At 42.6% G+C, this 16,746-nt stretch overlaps 1 protein-coding gene across 10 annotated transcripts in view; it reads right to left on the bottom strand.

Moving 5' to 3' along the window:
• The window catches only part of slc8a1b (solute carrier family 8 member 1b), a gene marked incomplete at its 3' end in the record, with an annotated part of 114,105 nt that overhangs the window by 32,176 nt on the left and 65,183 nt on the right, over positions 1–16,746 (bottom strand). For 4 of the 10 annotated variants that reach the window (XM_084561540.1, XM_084561537.1, XM_084561535.1 and 1 more), the window contains exon 4: positions 5,541–5,668. In XM_084561540.1, coding sequence (XP_084417666.1) covers positions 5,541–5,668 — 128 coding nt within the window. Of the gene's footprint in view, positions 1–5,087; positions 5,198–5,540; positions 5,669–16,746 lie in introns of all 10 variants that reach the window. The other 6 variants (XM_084561539.1, XM_084561538.1, XM_084561534.1 and 3 more) reach the window with 4 other exon arrangements.

Genomic DNA, 16,746 nt, shown 5'->3' on the forward strand with positions numbered 1-16,746 from the left:
GCTGAAAGTCTAGCCTTATGCTGCCATCCATCTCTCTTCCTCATTCGAATTTATAAGCAGTCATTAACACATATTCCTTTAAACCAGGGGTGTCCCACATTTTTGTTTAAATACTGCCCCATTTGATTTCAAGTGGGCCAGACCAGTGACATAATAGCACAAATTCAAATGTTTCCCTTCATTTTAGTGAAGAACCTGTCATTTTATGAAAAATAAGTGCAATTTCAGCACATTGCTGTCTGCTGTTTAGTTCTGGGTGTTGTGTTCTGTCCATTACTCTTACTAAAAGAGTGGACAAATTAGGAACAGCAGTTAATTAAAAAAATCTAGTTAAAGTCTTGACAATTTCATGCCATGGGCCATATTAGAACCTCTGGCGGGCTGGTTTTGGCCCTCAGGCTTTATGTTTGACACATCTGCTTTAAACACACATATCTGACCTTCAGGCCAACCCGTAGTTTGGAACGTCAGGAAGCAGAAACAAACATCCCCAAGCAGAAACAAAGAAAATGTCTTGTGAATGGCAAGCTCGGCCCCAAATCCCTGTCTGTGTGCTTTCCTGTCAAAATCAAAGCCACCTGTATTTTATGTTGACTTGAACGGAGCCACCATTGGAGAACTAAAAAAAAAAGATTCATTTACAGCTAAGTGTATTTTTAACTATGGAAATGCCACGAATTGGGATATAATATTCTAATCGATTGACAGCCCTAACCCACACGTTTAATCAATCATACGCATCATACGTCATTTTAGGAATCACTGGCAATTGACCTTTGGCTAAGCCCCGCCCCCCTTAGTTACTGTTGCTACGTCCGACATTCTCTTCTGGGCTGTGGTTTTCTGGTTATCTATAAGGCTCTGGTATCAATATCAAGGAGCAACACTGTTCATGCAAAGCTGGGTACGTCTCTATTCACTTCTATAATCGTTATTACGAAGCAAACGGACTAACGTTACGCACGTATAACGTTGTATTTCTTCAGCGTGTGCTAGCGTATCAACAACTATGCAACTTAAGCTGTAACGGTGATGTTTTGGTTAGCTCCACAGGGTTTTGCGCGCACATCATTGGGCTTATCCATACCCTGGATGCTGGATATATACCGACAGTATAGCCTGCCGAGACCGAAAATATGAGACGCCTGCGTTAAAGTCAATGGAGCGCTGTGGAAAAAGTGTCGGACCCCTGTGGCAGCTCTCTTGGCTGTGATTGGTCAATCTACATTCTAGGGCGGGGCTTAGCCAAAGGTCAATTGACCTGTCTACCCTTCATGTGAGAGAACAGGAACTTTAGGAAGCTCTTTGTCCAAATAAAAAAAAAAAACCCTGACGACTGAGGGTTTATCTTGAACACACACATCCTGTACACACAGAAGACGGACACGTGCATGAACAAGCAAGCGCACAATGATAAGATGCACAAACAGACATTTGCGCGCGCGCGTGCACACACACACACAGTCAGGAGCTAAAGCCATAAAGATCTGCGCAGGGCTCATTTAGCATGGTGAACCAGCAGATCAGTTCATAAAACACACTCATTAAACACACAAAGCCAGTGCAGCCTCTGAACTGTGCGAGTGTGTGTCTGTGTGTCCCGAAGGTGTGTTTGATCTCCTGACTGTGATAATGCGATATCCAGCCCTTGTCTTTGATCCCCTCATCACTATAAACACTGTGGAAGCCTGGCAAACACACACTGCCATTAACACGCTCCCTCTCTCTCTCTCTCTCTCTCTCTCTCTCTCTGCATGTGTATGGGTGTGTGTGTCTGTGTGTGTGTGTAACAGAGACATAGATAGGGCTACTTTTAATGAGTGTACCCAGAAGAGCTGAAATGAGTTTAAGGGCATAAAACTCCTTTTAGACATCGACCTGAAAACCATGATGGGCTGATGTACCTCAAACTCATTAACATGAATTTGGTTTGTGGATCGCTTCTTTTTGAACAGCAATGTCTAATTAAGTCAAAGTGAATATTAAAAAACGCTGCAAAATGTGTGTGTGTCTGAGGCTATAAATAACTAGTGGAAAATCTTTACAACTCCAGGTCAGATCGTAAAAGGAAAATAGAGATGTGGAGCTGAGATGAGACGACAAAGTGGAAAACAGATGCAGAGACTGAGGCCAGTCACGAACATGCACATCTGATAACATCATTCATTTTGTCATAATCATTATAGGAAATATATGATAATATAAAATATGTGTGACATACAGTCAAGAAACTGGTAAATATGCTACATTGCTTTTCACTGTTTGCACTGCACTTTATACAAGACATTATTTCTTCAACCTGAGAGAAATCATTAGGATTGGAGATTCCAATTCATCTGGTCACATGGACACTAAATAATGCGATCTAATCTATGATTTTAAATGCCTCCAAACGTTAAGAAAAATAGAACTTTTTTTGACATGCGTAAAGCGGTTAGGGCCACTGTGGAACGTCAAATCTGCTCGACAACATTGTCTGCTTTTGACAACATTGGATTCATTCAATTTTAGAAGACGGCCCAGGCGGACCGCCGTTTTTAATCAATTTCTGATTCGGTCATCTTTTCAAAAACTTGTTTTTTTTTTTTTGCTCTGATTAGGTGGTTACACAAGGTATTTTTATTCCTATTGGCCTACTATACTGATTATTGGTGAAATACTAGCAACCATGAATACGTAGCCACTGATTTTTTTAGATAGTAGTGCAACACATCAGTACTGTGCCTATACAAAGCATATTGTATATGACTTCAAATCACATGTTTACAATTGAAATTCAGTGTTTCCCACAGATTTGAAAGCAATGTGTGGTGGTCGACGGGGGGGGGGGGGGTTGGTTGGAGGTGGAGGTTTGGCCGGGGGGGGGGGATTGGGGAATGAAAAGATTGGATAGGGTATGTGCATGAGGACACAGATGATCCAGACTAGAGGATGGATACCCGAGTTCGGACAGATATTTAGAAAGGATGCTCGGCTACCTTTATGTAGGTAGCCAATGGGCCTGTTTCACTTGATGCAAAAGTTCGTTTTTGTGATTAAAATAAATGTATTAAAAATATTACCCCAAATTGGTCTTCCTGTGTGCGGAAATGTGTCAAACTAGCCAGGACAACGAAAGATGTGCGTATTAAGCTACATGTGTGCGCCTGTGTTATAACGGCGCTTTTTGCCCCGTGTGCGCTGATGCGCTCATCTGTTGACATTTCCGAACGCCTTCCTACAGTTGCTTAATAAAAGCGGGCTTTCCACACAAAAAAGTGCATGTGTCATTAGTATGAGAAAAAAAATAGATTTTAACTGTGTCGGGCTCGGACATAAATATCTTAATGCCTGTCGGGCTCGGGTCGGGTTCGGTTACTGCTCTGTCGGACGCTCGGACAGAAAAATGCGGCCCAATCCGCACTCTAATCCAGACAGACAGTGTGTGTGCACGGAAGAGTAACGAAGAATAACGAAACGCAATATGTGACGGTCGGTGTTGAATCTATTATTATTATTATTTTTTTTGGTCGGTGTTGAATCTGCGGCGGTCGGAGTTGAATCTGTGGCGCACTGCCACAGATTCGTCTATGTGTGGGAAACACTGAAATTTAAGGCCTTCACCTTCATTTGTTTCTGCTGAATTGTTGTGGCTGGATGATCGAGTCGTATTAGTACAGTGCCTTCTTGATCAAGATTTCAAGACGTGGAAGACGTTTCTATCTATCCCTCCATCCATCTATATTATCTCAGCACTTTGTATTGTGCAAACTTTCGTACGGTTTGCTCTTCTTTTTCTGTCTGAAAAAAGTCCAGAGTGATTATACAGCTTAGGCTAAAGCTTTGTTGACAATGGCAGCAGTGTTGTCATGATAACAATAATGTTTCTTACTGACTGACAAAAGCACAGTGACATTGCTGTGCTTTAGTCACAGCACTCCCATTAAACAAACTGATGTTAATTTTTTAATTTAGGCGGCAACATTTAGCTGTTTAATACTACTGAGATGAGTGCCAAACCCACAGTGAACACCCTCTCGGTATATGTATTTTTTGTCTCAGTGATCCATAATCCGGCTGTGTGTGCACACTTTAAGGGCAGCTGTGACATTTTCAAAGACCAGCAGCGAAAAAAGAGCTGAATGTATTAAAAGCTCTTGGCTGGCTGAGCAGAGGAAAGGCAAAGGCAAAGGAGAAGAAAGGAGAGGACAGGTGTGATTCCCCCTAAGCTTTCTGCACATACCTCTGAAGAGAAGCAGAGGAGGGACAGAAGAAAAAAGACAGGAAAAACAGAGTACAGGAGGGATCAGCCGAATCGCTCCAGTGTTTGTGCAACCTGAATCTTAAGTCAACAGGCCTCTTAAAACATGAGCGAACACGGGGAGGCAGCTATGCGACTGTCAAATAAGAAATATAAGTGCAAGTGATGCTTGGATTTAATGTCTTACAGGGTTGCCAATGGTAGAGTGTCCTTGTCAGAGATGAAATGTGACACTTTGCATCCTCTAAGCTGTAGTCATGCCCTGGATGATTGTTTAGTTTTTATGTGTAATCTCTGCCAAGATGAAAACGGAGCATCTCAGACAATTAGAGTTACCAAACAATTTTATATAAAGTACTGAGTAAATGTCCTATTGACAGGGAATATTTCAAAACTTGCTGCATCATAAAACACTCTCTAACATTAGAATACCACTGCCAACTGAATAAGACAGTTCTCTCAACAAATCTAATAGTTATTTTTTGTTGTTTTCTTACATGTTTTGGAGCCGTTTCACCACCACCACCCACAGTTACTTTTCATTTTTCCAGCTGGGAGCAGCTCCATCCTCTCCTTGGCAGAATATCTTAAAACAACCGTGTTTTCATTCGGTCAGTTTTCCAGTGTGAACTCTCTACATATTCACACCTTGCTTAGACTTGGTATGAAATCAAGACACACGTGTGCAGCTGCACCTTTGTGAGGCTTAATTAAAAAAGCAGCTAGAACTAGCAAAAGGAAAATGTTGTGTGAATAATGTTGTGTGATAATGAGAAAGGCCTGCTGACTCTAGACCCACTAAGACCCCAAAAAAAAGTGCATTCTCAGTGCTGATTGGTTGTCACACCTGTCCGTTCCTTCCCGCTTCGTCTCCATTCGGGGGGTTCAAGCAGAACGTAGAAGGAGGATTGCTTATTGTACTCCTCCCGGTCTAAGATCCTAACCGTTATGGTCTTCCTGTATGGGACAACACACGTACACACACACACACAAACACACATAGAGGGAGGTGGTGAATGCATGCATGATAAACAAACCACATGGCAAGGTATCCAAACAAAATAAAAAGCACAGACACACACACACGAGGTGGAGTAGTGGATGTGGTGAGATGAGGTGACCCACAGACCGCTGCATGTTCACTCTGTCCTTTTAAGGGCACATCAGGAGGAGGAGAACAGGAGGAGCAAGAAAGGAAGAAGGTGTGAATCAAAATCTCCTCCTTTGTGTCTCCATGTGTTGAGAACATGCAGCGTCTGCAGTGCGGCGGGCTCTTTGGGGTCAAGGGGTCAACGTTTACGAGGCTCACCCTCTTCCTGACCTTTGGTGTCATTGTTCTCCACCAGGCGAGGCTCTCCAATCTCTACGTAGAAGGTTTTGTTCTTCTCGTACTCCTCGTCGTCAATTATTTTCACCTTGATGGTTTTACTGAGGAGGAGGAAGAGGAAGAAGGGAGGGAGGAAAAGAGGAGGAGGGAAGAAGAGAAGGCAGAAAGGTGAGGAAAGAAAAGGCTGGAACTGGAAAACCAAGTGGAAACAGAGAAGAGAAGCATTTTGTTTTCCCACAAGCACCTCTCTATTTATTAGATTACTTTTTTAGGAGCCAGTTTCTGAGGCTGTTTTGCTTTTAAGACTGATAAAAGTTTTTGTATTTCCACCTCTGATGTCAGACTAATCTCTGATGTTATCAGAGAAGCTCACATCAGCCTGACAAGATTGATCTGATAAACTCATCACGCTGCCAGCCTGCAGTCCTGAGCAAAGCTCAATTCAATCTTCCTCTCTGGTCTGATATCAGGCCCTTTTTCTTTTAAAAAAAGCTGAAACCTGATCGCTGAAGGCTAAATGAACCATGGCAGTGACTGGAGAGGTTATCAACTCTGTTAGGCGTTTTGGTAAGCGAGCAATCATGATCACGATGATGAAAATTTGACACACAACCAATTGACTTTTAGCATCACGCAGGTTTGCAATGCAGTATTTTAGAACACATTGCTTTCCACTTTTATGAGACTATTTCAAAACATAATCCACTGAAGTATTCATTTACATTTATAGAGAAAAAGAGGAGGCTCATTGCCCTGGTGCCTGTGGGAAACCAGGAACATTCACAGGTGATTCAGCCAAATACAGAACTGAGTTTTCATCTAAATATACTGCAGAGGGTTGCAGTTAAAGGTGATGGGAGCCTATAAGAAATTTAGAAAGTGTGCTTTCGCAAGCACGCAGCTTTCACCTCATTTTTGGCTGAATTCACTGTGACACATACTGTTGTGAAGTTGACCAGATCGGCATACAGACAAGCTTGAGACATTAGAAGAATAAGGAATCATCCAAAGACAGAAGAAACAAAAGGCTGAGCAGGAAAATAACAATGAAGAGGTGACAGAAAGGTATGTCTGCTGCTGTTATCAATCCTTCCAATTAAAATGTTTAATAAGACCAGCTCTGACTTGTGATCTAAACCAGCACAAACAGGTCAGAAACACATGCAAGATGAGGCATAGCTAAATCCAAGAACGCCTCTCAACGTCTCCAATTCTATCTTGTTCTGAGATGCAACATATCAGCACCACAAATGTCTCCTCTTTGACACAATAGCACATTATCTACATGCAAGACACATTTAAAGTAAATGTTCTCCATATAAACCAGTCAATTCATGATATATTACAACGAAACTGCAGTAAAGCACCCGGTTAACTCCAGAGGCATTCTGTCGATGAACAAAGACAAGCCGATGATTTCTTTCTCTGCAGCCGAGTTCATACAGATAAACCAATAAGTGCAGCAGCAAGTATTGACCAACCAAATGCGCCAGCGTGGAAAGAGTGTGTGCGACCGTGTGTATTTATTGTGGCAGTTGGCCTTGGTTGTATTTGGCAGGGCAACTAATATTCCAGGTCGCAATGGCTATGGAACGGTGTATACAGTATTTGAGTGTGTGTGTGTGAAATAAGTGCCTGCGGACATATTCATGTGTTTATGTTGTCTTCCCGGCCTGGAAACGAAGCCAGTATTCTGATCCAAATCCACCACAGGCAATAACAATGACAGCTGAGAGAGTAGTCATAATCTGGCCTATAGGGTGACAAATGGGAACACACACACACGCACCAGCTTATATAAGCGTTATCTCTAATCACAGGCCTGCAACCTGTGTTGAATTGTGAGCCAGAGTCATGTTTGCAGAGTTACATTTGAATCCATGCGCTGTCAACTGAGCTGCTGGTTGAAAAGTAAAAGGTACGTGGTGGTTTGCATTTTGCCTCTTGCATACGGTCTGGATTGCATTCAGATATTCACCAATGTAGCACTACAGTGCTACTAAATTAGCATTCAAACCGCACTCAGGTAAGTATTCTCAGTTTAATCTGTTTAAGTTTTAAAGTTAAGGGGCATACACACAGGAACAGACTAGCAGCAACAAGAGATCATGCCTATTGATTAAAACCATTGGAGCAATGACAGGTGAAAACACCTTTGGCGACACAAAGTGGTGCACCAAGTTGAGCTAATCTCAACTTTGTGGTAGAAACCAACAGGAGTGACTGCTAGAGCTGACTGACAGAGTTCATTAAACATTTACCACAAGGAAACTTTATTTCCAACCATCAAATCCACCATGCCACCATAGCGGGCTTGTAGCTTAAAGGGAAACTACCGTTTTTTAAAACCTGGACCTTATTTCTGACGTAAAATATGATCGTTTACTCACCCATATAACTCTGGTGTTAATTGGAGTCTTTTGGAAGATATTTAGATCCAGTGGAGCACCGCATATATCCATATAGTGGGAGTGACTGGGGCACAGAAACTCAGCCTCTAAATAACGCATTATCTGCCGCGAAACTCGTTCATTTCACCAGTATTTTGTTATGATACGCTAGTGCTATTCCCTGTTATTTATTCGCGGACGTGTAACGGTTTGTTGTTCTTTGGCCAGCTGTTCCTCTCTCTGCCTCTGCATCCTCCTGTCAATGAGCTCCTCATCCGTATACTCAAAACGGTAAGGGCGTCCATCATAAACAAAGTCGTCGTCCACAACCTCAGAATCGGAAAAATATTCAGCCATGCGGCAAAAAACTAGCAGTAGCAAATTACAGGTAAACAAGCTGCGCTGGGTGCGCGTGGTGCTCAGAGATGACATCATCCAGGTCAGAGGTTAGTAGGTCAATCTACAGACCCCGGATGATGATAACAGGTAACTCCAGACTCAACGGGGAATAGCACTAGCGTATCATAACAAGATATTGGTGAAATGAACGAGTTTCGAGGCAGATAATGCGTTATTTAGAGGCTGCGTTTCGGTGCCCCAGTCACTACCACTACATGGATATACGGAGTGCTAAATATCTTCCGAAGGTCTCCAAATAACACCAAAGTTATATGGGTGAGTAAACGATCGTATTTTATGCCAGAAATAAGGTCAAGGTTTTAAAAAACGGTAGTTCCCCTTTAAGGTGAGCCAAGACAGAGCGACGGTATCTCTGATGGTATTTTCTCTTCAAACAAAGATATCTAACTCCGTCCATGCACTCGCAATATTTTTATATTCTATTTGTTTCAATCTGAAACATTTGACGTGGAAAATATACAAGACGGTTACCGAGGTAGACAACCAGGGCCTGGAAAGTCCACAAGCGATTAACTGTCAGCTATGAAGAGATGGATGACTAGTGAATTGCTTTATATGTGAATGGGGCTTTAAAGTTCTAATTTTGTAGAATGGATGTAATTGTGATGTTATGATATTAATAATAATTAGCAATACACAACGTCCGAAAATGACAATGCTCAAGTAAATACAAGTAATAGCACGAGTTAATCCGTTTTTCACCCACTGGCAGCCTTCACAGCATTTTCCATTCCTGATAGGAGACACACAGCAGCCTGCTAATCATCCAGTCATACACAGGAACATCACAGGTCAATCTGTCAACTGCACAATACCAACGCAGCAAAGGTCAAACCATTAAAATATCATAAGCAAACGTCCACACACACACACAGACACATTCAAATATCAGGGGTCAACTGAACGCACTGGAGGGATTAGTCCATCTATCATTGTCCCTTAACGGCAGGCAGACACCTTCTGCCGGTCAGAAGCTCACGGCCAACGGGGCTGTCTGTTCACACACAGCAGCTGGAGAAGTCAAACCCTCCCCTGCCTCAAGGTGGAGCCCTTGAGCAAGACACTTAACCTCACGGCTGATGGAGTAGAGATGCCGAAGGCTCGTTTACAGTCCCTCTGAGGAAATAAATACTGCAACTTCAACCTCAATTAATAAAACACTTATGATCATTTAACTGTAAGTCTGCCTCTCACATTTGAGTCTTCATGTTTCACTCAGGCTGACTGGTTAACAGTTCTTCATTTACAACGTACAACATGCCAGTTTTGCTAACTAATACTTTCAGATGACCCATCTTGTTTTTGTTCACCAAGAACAGACATGGCAGATTTGCAAAGGATTGAGAGCACAGACCTCTAAAATGAACGCAAATCACAGAGAGACCCAAATCAACAGTGGACCCATGTGAATATGGCTCTGAGCTGTATCTTCTCATCAAAAAAAAAAAAAAAAAAAACGCCCTAAACCATTCCAATCAAATCAGCAATCAGAACAAATGCTCTTGCATTATTAACCTAATACCACATCACTATTTCAGAACATTTCATCAGTGATGGACGGCTCACTTTAAATGAGATCTAATTTAAATGACTCACAGTGTGGGAGGAGAATAAAAACCGTCATTAAAATCTCCATCGACACTTTTTTTTTCTTTCACTTTTTTTTTCTCACAGTTGGAGAATGATGACTCCTCTGTTGGAACTGGCAAACCTCACAGATGACCAGCTTGCTGAGGAAACGCTCGCGCACACTTACAACACGCATTCTCACATTTCTACACGGTGAAACAGCCCTGTCCAGACGGTGCATCAGCGCAGGTAGCGCACACTTTATCCATAACAGACCGGCTTCATTACATCAGCCCTCATATCTTCCTCGTCTCGCACACAAACTCTCGATATGTGAACACGCACGCGCACTTCCCTCTGCATGACAAACACGCTGGCTATTCTGCACGCCGTCGCGTTGCCATGGGGACACTATGTTTGGGTAACTAACACGGGTGGAGAAGATTGTTTCCAGACCAGTGATGTGTGTGTGTGTGTACTGACAAGTGAGTGCATGTGAAAAAGAGTAAGAGGCCATAGTGTATACACACCGCGCTGATTTGTATGTCTCAGTATGTGTGTGGGTGATGCTCTGTGAGAAAGAGAGCTTGATATTACACAGTAGTCTACATTGTTTTTAGTAAAAGGTGCCTCTTTGTCAATGTTAATGTACTAACCACATATAAAGGGTAAGTAAGGGCTGTGTGTTTGTAACATGTGATAGTTCAGTAGAAATTAAAGTGTCTTTTTCTGTATACATGTGTGAACTTTTGCCCTCACTGATATAGTGCAGTCATAGTCCCTTAACATAACCTAACACATTAAGGGAAGTCCCGATTCGGCCCGAGGTTTTCTATAAACCAAAACCACGTCCCTGCAGCATCAAAACGTCTTCTTCTTCTGTTTTAGCGGCGATTGGCATCAAAGCTGAAGTCAGTCAGACAGCAATAACTTGTGCAATTATATGGCTGTTTGATGAGGTGGAAGTAGGAGATGGTCATTCAGTACTACCAACTTCATTTGTCACCTACATTTAGAATCACAAAACAGAACCACTCTCAGCAAAGGCTGCACCGAGACCACGACAACATATACCGAAAGCTTTGTTTAAAAGAAGAGCAAAGTTTCCTGGAGACAGTGTCAAGGAGAAAAATATTCCAGAGAGGGTTAGGGAGTTTATGGCGTTGGATGACCAGAACAAATCTGTAGTAGAGAACACAGGTTTCTGGAGCCAAGGTACAAGCTACCCTCCCCGCACTACGTTAACTTTGACAGCTCAATTTATCGGACTTAATACGGCCGCGCTGTGCACGCGTGATCTAGGAGAATACAAGGAAGATGAGAAAATGAATCTCCAGTGGAGGAGATTCTGTTTAATCAAGACTGCATTGAGACTCCGTATTGGATCGGGGTGCAAAAAAACCTAATCAGGACATCCCTAATTTAACCCCGTAAACACCAAATCTAAACAAGCTCACTTTTCAAAAATACTATCAAGATCGTGAAAGTGAAACCGGCCCTGATAAGGATAGAAATACCATAGCGCGCACTCACACAGACAGAGGCGGTCTCACACTTGCATGACAGCATTCACAAATGTATCACACTAGCATGTTTCCAAGTCCACACACGAGGACGCTAAAGGAATTTTGGCTGCACACACACGCACACACACACACACACACACAACCTCACGCACACACATTACTCAGGGGTACGCAACATGTGTGCATCTGCGTTTCCACAGAGACGCCGTCCATCTGACTTTGCTAAAAAGCCCAGAAAAACACAAGTGAACATCTGAGCAGCTGTGACAGACCCCCACTCGGTCGCTTCTCCATCACCCTCACCCTCCGTTTCAACTCTCCTTTGTCTTTCATACCTAGGGGTCATAACGTATTTCACTGACACACTAAAATGCAGAAAACTTCCCTGGAACGTGCCAGACAAATAGGATATAATGGAATAAACAGTTCAGATGACTACAAACACACACCTTTGCCAGTTGGTGACCTGAACGTACCGAAATACAGTTTCCTTCCCTATCTCTGGGTGACTTTTCCTTTTTGTCCATCCAGTTTGTTCATGTTTTCTGTTGTCATGATTTTCCACACTCGCCTCCTCACAGAAATAAATGATTCTGCAGGTTTTTGGCTCTGGTGCTCCCGCAATTTTCGACCCTGAATATTTGCCATGACGCTGGGAAACATAAAAGTGGTGAGTCCTTTTTAAGGAGCGGATTTATTTTAGATTAGACGATCCCCGCTGATCCATGATGACCGTGCCTGAGAGAGGACAGCGAGAGATGGGCAGCGAAGTCTGGCAGTTTCGCGCCAGAGATTGAGCAAACATGCCACTAAAAACAAGGGGGAGACTGTTTAAAGCTTTGACTCCCTGCAACCCCAGAGAGACGTTTCAAAATAAAACCTGTTTTACTCCCATTTTAAACACACATATACTGTATATACACATTTTTCTTTCTGTTTGACATGACTCCTGCGATAGAAGAACTTAAAATAACAGCCCTCTTGCGCGCCGTCTTTAAATGTACGCACATATTGCATCTATTTGCCAATGTCTCGGCACATATTTGTGCTTTTCCCCCCTTCCTCAAACAGACACAGGAAGTTGTAGAGCCCCACAGACAGAAGTGCCGGTCACTCCCCCCCTCTCAGCAACCTGCCTTAACGACGTATTTGGATCGGAAAATGCGAGTTTGGGAAGCATCACTTTATTTTGAGTTTGAGGGAGAAAACGCTGCAGCTCGGCTGGTGGATGTTTGTTCGGAGGAAGGGAGGCAGTGGGCAACCGAGTCCAATTACCATCACTGTGATGGAACAAACCTGCATGTTTATCTCTGTTTGTGTGCATCGATGTGATTGTAATCCTAACATTTTGAGTGTCTCCGAAAAATAACATGTTTGCAGCAGAATGTGAGAGTGTGTGTATTTTAAATGGGAGTTTGGAAATCTAATAGTTGTGTGTGTGTGTGTGTGTGTGTGTGTGTGTGTGTGTGTGTAAACAACTGGCCTTTCAGACTGGGGACTGGTCTGTTTGTGCAGAACAGGTCGCTTGTGGGCGGACTTCGGTCACAGACTAAACAAAAGCAGTGTGCGTGTGCATCCATACGTACGTGGTACGTCCTTGTGGGGATGGACATAAGAGTGTCAGCATGTTTGTGTGGAATAAATTAAATTATACACAAAAAGTCGCTGTTTAATGTATAGAGCACATGTGGGCGCGCACAGCAAGAGTGTGTTTTTATTAAGCGAGCGTGTGCAGATACGCATGTGTGACACAGGTTTACACATGGGAGTACTAAGTGGGTGTGTGTTTGTGTGTGGGCGCGTGCACTGTTTTATGCAGTGGTTTTATAAGACAAAGCTGATAATGATGTTGGCCACTGTGGGAAACCACAACAATGGGCCGACAGCGCTCAGCCAGGCCTCCTCTAATAAGATCCAGCCCGCTCACTAATACATATAATCCTGACTTCATGGAGGTTAATGGGAACGCCTAAGGTTACGCACACATACACCTGCGATATCGCTGCTGTAGGTCCCATGTGGGCTACAGGCCTCCCAGTGTATCCCTGATTGTTTTTCGGTCTCTATTATTAAGAACTGATCACATTTTGCAGACATAAATGTTTGTTTCGCCTCGTTCTAATTCTTTTTTAATGTTCACTAAAGCTTCTAATTCCTCAACCATGTCAAACATTCAGCGTCTGGAAGTCGTTTCATGGAAAAGCTCAAAGACATTAGTGACATTTTCATTAGGCCATTTATTGAAATGTTATATGTGTCGTATATTCAATATGTATGTTTAGAAATTGATTATTGGCATATTGCCTCATGAAGAAGGTCAAGCGCCTCAGGCAGAGTAATTGAGTTGCATGGATATTAAATAAATTCAGTGTAGCTGGTTGAGATAAACTCATAAAGGCATCATAGATACCGTTTCCCAACCATTTCTCAGATCATACGTACCTCATATCAAACCTTGCTCAACTTTATGGCCACTCTGGAGCTCAGAATCTAGCTTAAGTATAGTAGAAGAAGATTTTTAATTTTTGTATTTTTTTTTTTTGCCATCAGCTTTCCTGGCAGCACTAAATTCTTTCAATAGAAGAAGATTATCAGGATGGGTTAATGTTTTCAGCTGTGCTGCTCACATCGATTCCAGCTTTGTTTCTTCGGGAATACCAGCACATCACCCGACATTCACCCAACGTGGGGCAAACATGTCCAAAAAGATACGCTGATTTCAATTTCATGGTTACTACATGGTGCTAATATTTTCCTACTGAACGGATTATCAAAGATTTGCTCAAGCCCTCTCTATCTAATTGGAAACTCCTAATCTCTCAGACCTATGGCCTGATCATAGGTCTAAAAGATTAGGAATTTCATAAGACAATGGTCACATAAGACATTTTTTGTTCTGATTGGACTGTTGTTCTGACTATTAGTGTCTGTGTCAACGCAACAACTGACACGACACGCAAAAGGAGGATAAAACCCAGTTTTGGACAACATATCTTGGAAAGTTTCCACAGTTGTATTTTTATACTGGAATAAAATGATATCTGGCTGATGCCTCAAAGTACCGAAATCAATCTTAAATATGAGGTAAGGTTTAAAATTACAGGCTAGTATAAAAAAAAAAAATAAATCTTGTTACAGATAAATGCTTGGAAGAAATAAAGAAATCAAGCTTCCAGCAGTCGCCTCTGTGCTCCTGGATGCATCCAAAGTTAAGTTCAACAAGAAGTTTCTGTTTCCTCTGAGGAACTTTTACAACTTTCTCAACTCGGTCAGTAGTTGGCGAAAAACTGCAGTGACAGCCATTCAGCTTGCTTCTCTCTAAGTTACTTTATCAGTCTGACACTGAACAGGGCCGTAAAAAGATGTTTATGGTAATGGTCATTTTTATTGGACAGCCCTATGCAAAACAACCATAAACAGCAGCTACTCTCCTTTTTTCTCTCTGGTGTATCTGTGTGTCTGTGTTTGTGTGCATCAGACCCTCCTCTGTGTCATTTAAACTATTTTCTATCATCACAGGGAGTTTCCCTATCTTTTCTGCCTCTGCCGTATACGACTCTCTCACTCTCCCTTCATTCCTATCTGGGGTTTATCTTGTTAACCAAATAAGGAGTTTGGAAAATCCATGGGACTCCCTCTCTCTCTCACACACACACACAACCCTAAACACAAACACACACACACAGGGCTTTACACAGGAAATGTCTCGGAGGAGCTTGTAAAACTAAAAACACACATGAGTGTGTGTGCGCGAGTGTGCTCCTGTGGGGACATAAATCTGTTTGTGCAGTCACACTGTGGGGACAAAAAGCAAGTCATCATAATTTGAGTCACTACATTTTAGGGGGAAGACCTGATTTAAGGCTAACGTAAGGGTGAGACGTGCAGTTATGGTTAGGGCAAGTCTCCAGGAAATGAATGTACGTCAATGTGACACGCTCTGAAGGGAAGGAAACAAGGATTTTCTTCTCGCCCCGGCTATTCATTTGCTTTTAATTAAGTATTTCAGTTCTTGCGGAAATACTCGGATTATAATTTGCAAAATAGAGAGACAAAGGGGGAGGGAGGGAGAGAGAAGATAGGAGAGGGAGGGAGAAGAGCATAATTAGTGGTACTTTTAGTTATTCTAGTCAGGATTAAGTGAGATTGCTGAGCTCAGCAAGACCAAACTGCATGTCACACACGCACACACTGCAATTAGGGTGAGAAAATAGTTAGCACTGGTTAGTGAAGAAGAGGAGAGGGAGTAGCAGATGCCGAGGCCACGGCACAAAGTGATATTTAAATGTATCACTTAGCATAGCATATACCACGTCCTATATGTACAAACGAACCACTACATAATGAGACGGGGTAAAGAGAAACTGTGTGTGAGTGTGTGTGAGAGAGAGAGGAAGCAAAAGAGCAAGAGTGCATACAGTATGAATGCTAATCAGCCGAAGCTGCCAAACCAGCTGCAGCGCTCCATCATTTCCAGGCCATTTATGAGCTCTAAGCTGCATCAGCGCTGATGGAGAGTGACGCAGAGTCAAGTGGACTGAAGAGCCTCTGGAGCCACAAGCCACTACTGTGGCAGCGAAAACTCTTTGTTTCTACCAACTGCAGCTTGGTAGCCATTCAAGGCGACCTAAAATACCTGAAAAAGTCATTGAGCCATCAGTGGGCCAAAGCTCAGACCCTGCAGTCTGTTTTTGTAGCTGAATGTTGATCATTTATACTCCACTCGAAATGCTTTTGTTCTCATGAGAAGTATAGTTACTATGAGACGGTATCTAACCTTCCCACCACTACAGAGAATATGTTCAACATTCAGCAACTCATTCGCTTTATTAAATCAAAAATATCTTTGAAATTTGAAAAATTGAGACGCCTCCTGCATCTGGCCCTGAAGTCCTAGAGCCTCGCCTTCTGCACATTTCCCTTACACACTAAAGCCGGGTGTATATTGTTGGATCTATGCAGATGGTACATCGTAGCCTATACAGGTGGCCTACACCAACATTTATACTAATACCCTCATGGGTCAGCATTGGTCTGTAATTACACCACTAAAACGATGGTTGGTAGCTAGTCCAATCAATGAGTATCTCGTGTCCTTCAAATGAATTGTCATTTGGATCTGATCAGCTCATGTTGGAGTTGAAGCAAATAAATGTTGAGCAGTAACCTTTCCTGAAATTACAAGAGAAGAGAGAGAAGTCGTTTTAGTAGATGGTGTTTATGAGGTAGACGGGGAGTGAATTTTGGACCAAAGGTTTGCTTTGGCTTACATTT

The sequence above is a fragment of the Chelon labrosus genome (genome assembly GCF_963514085.1).
Source record: "Chelon labrosus genome assembly, chromosome: 15".
Classification (NCBI taxonomy): domain Eukaryota; kingdom Metazoa; phylum Chordata; class Actinopteri; order Mugiliformes; family Mugilidae; genus Chelon; species Chelon labrosus.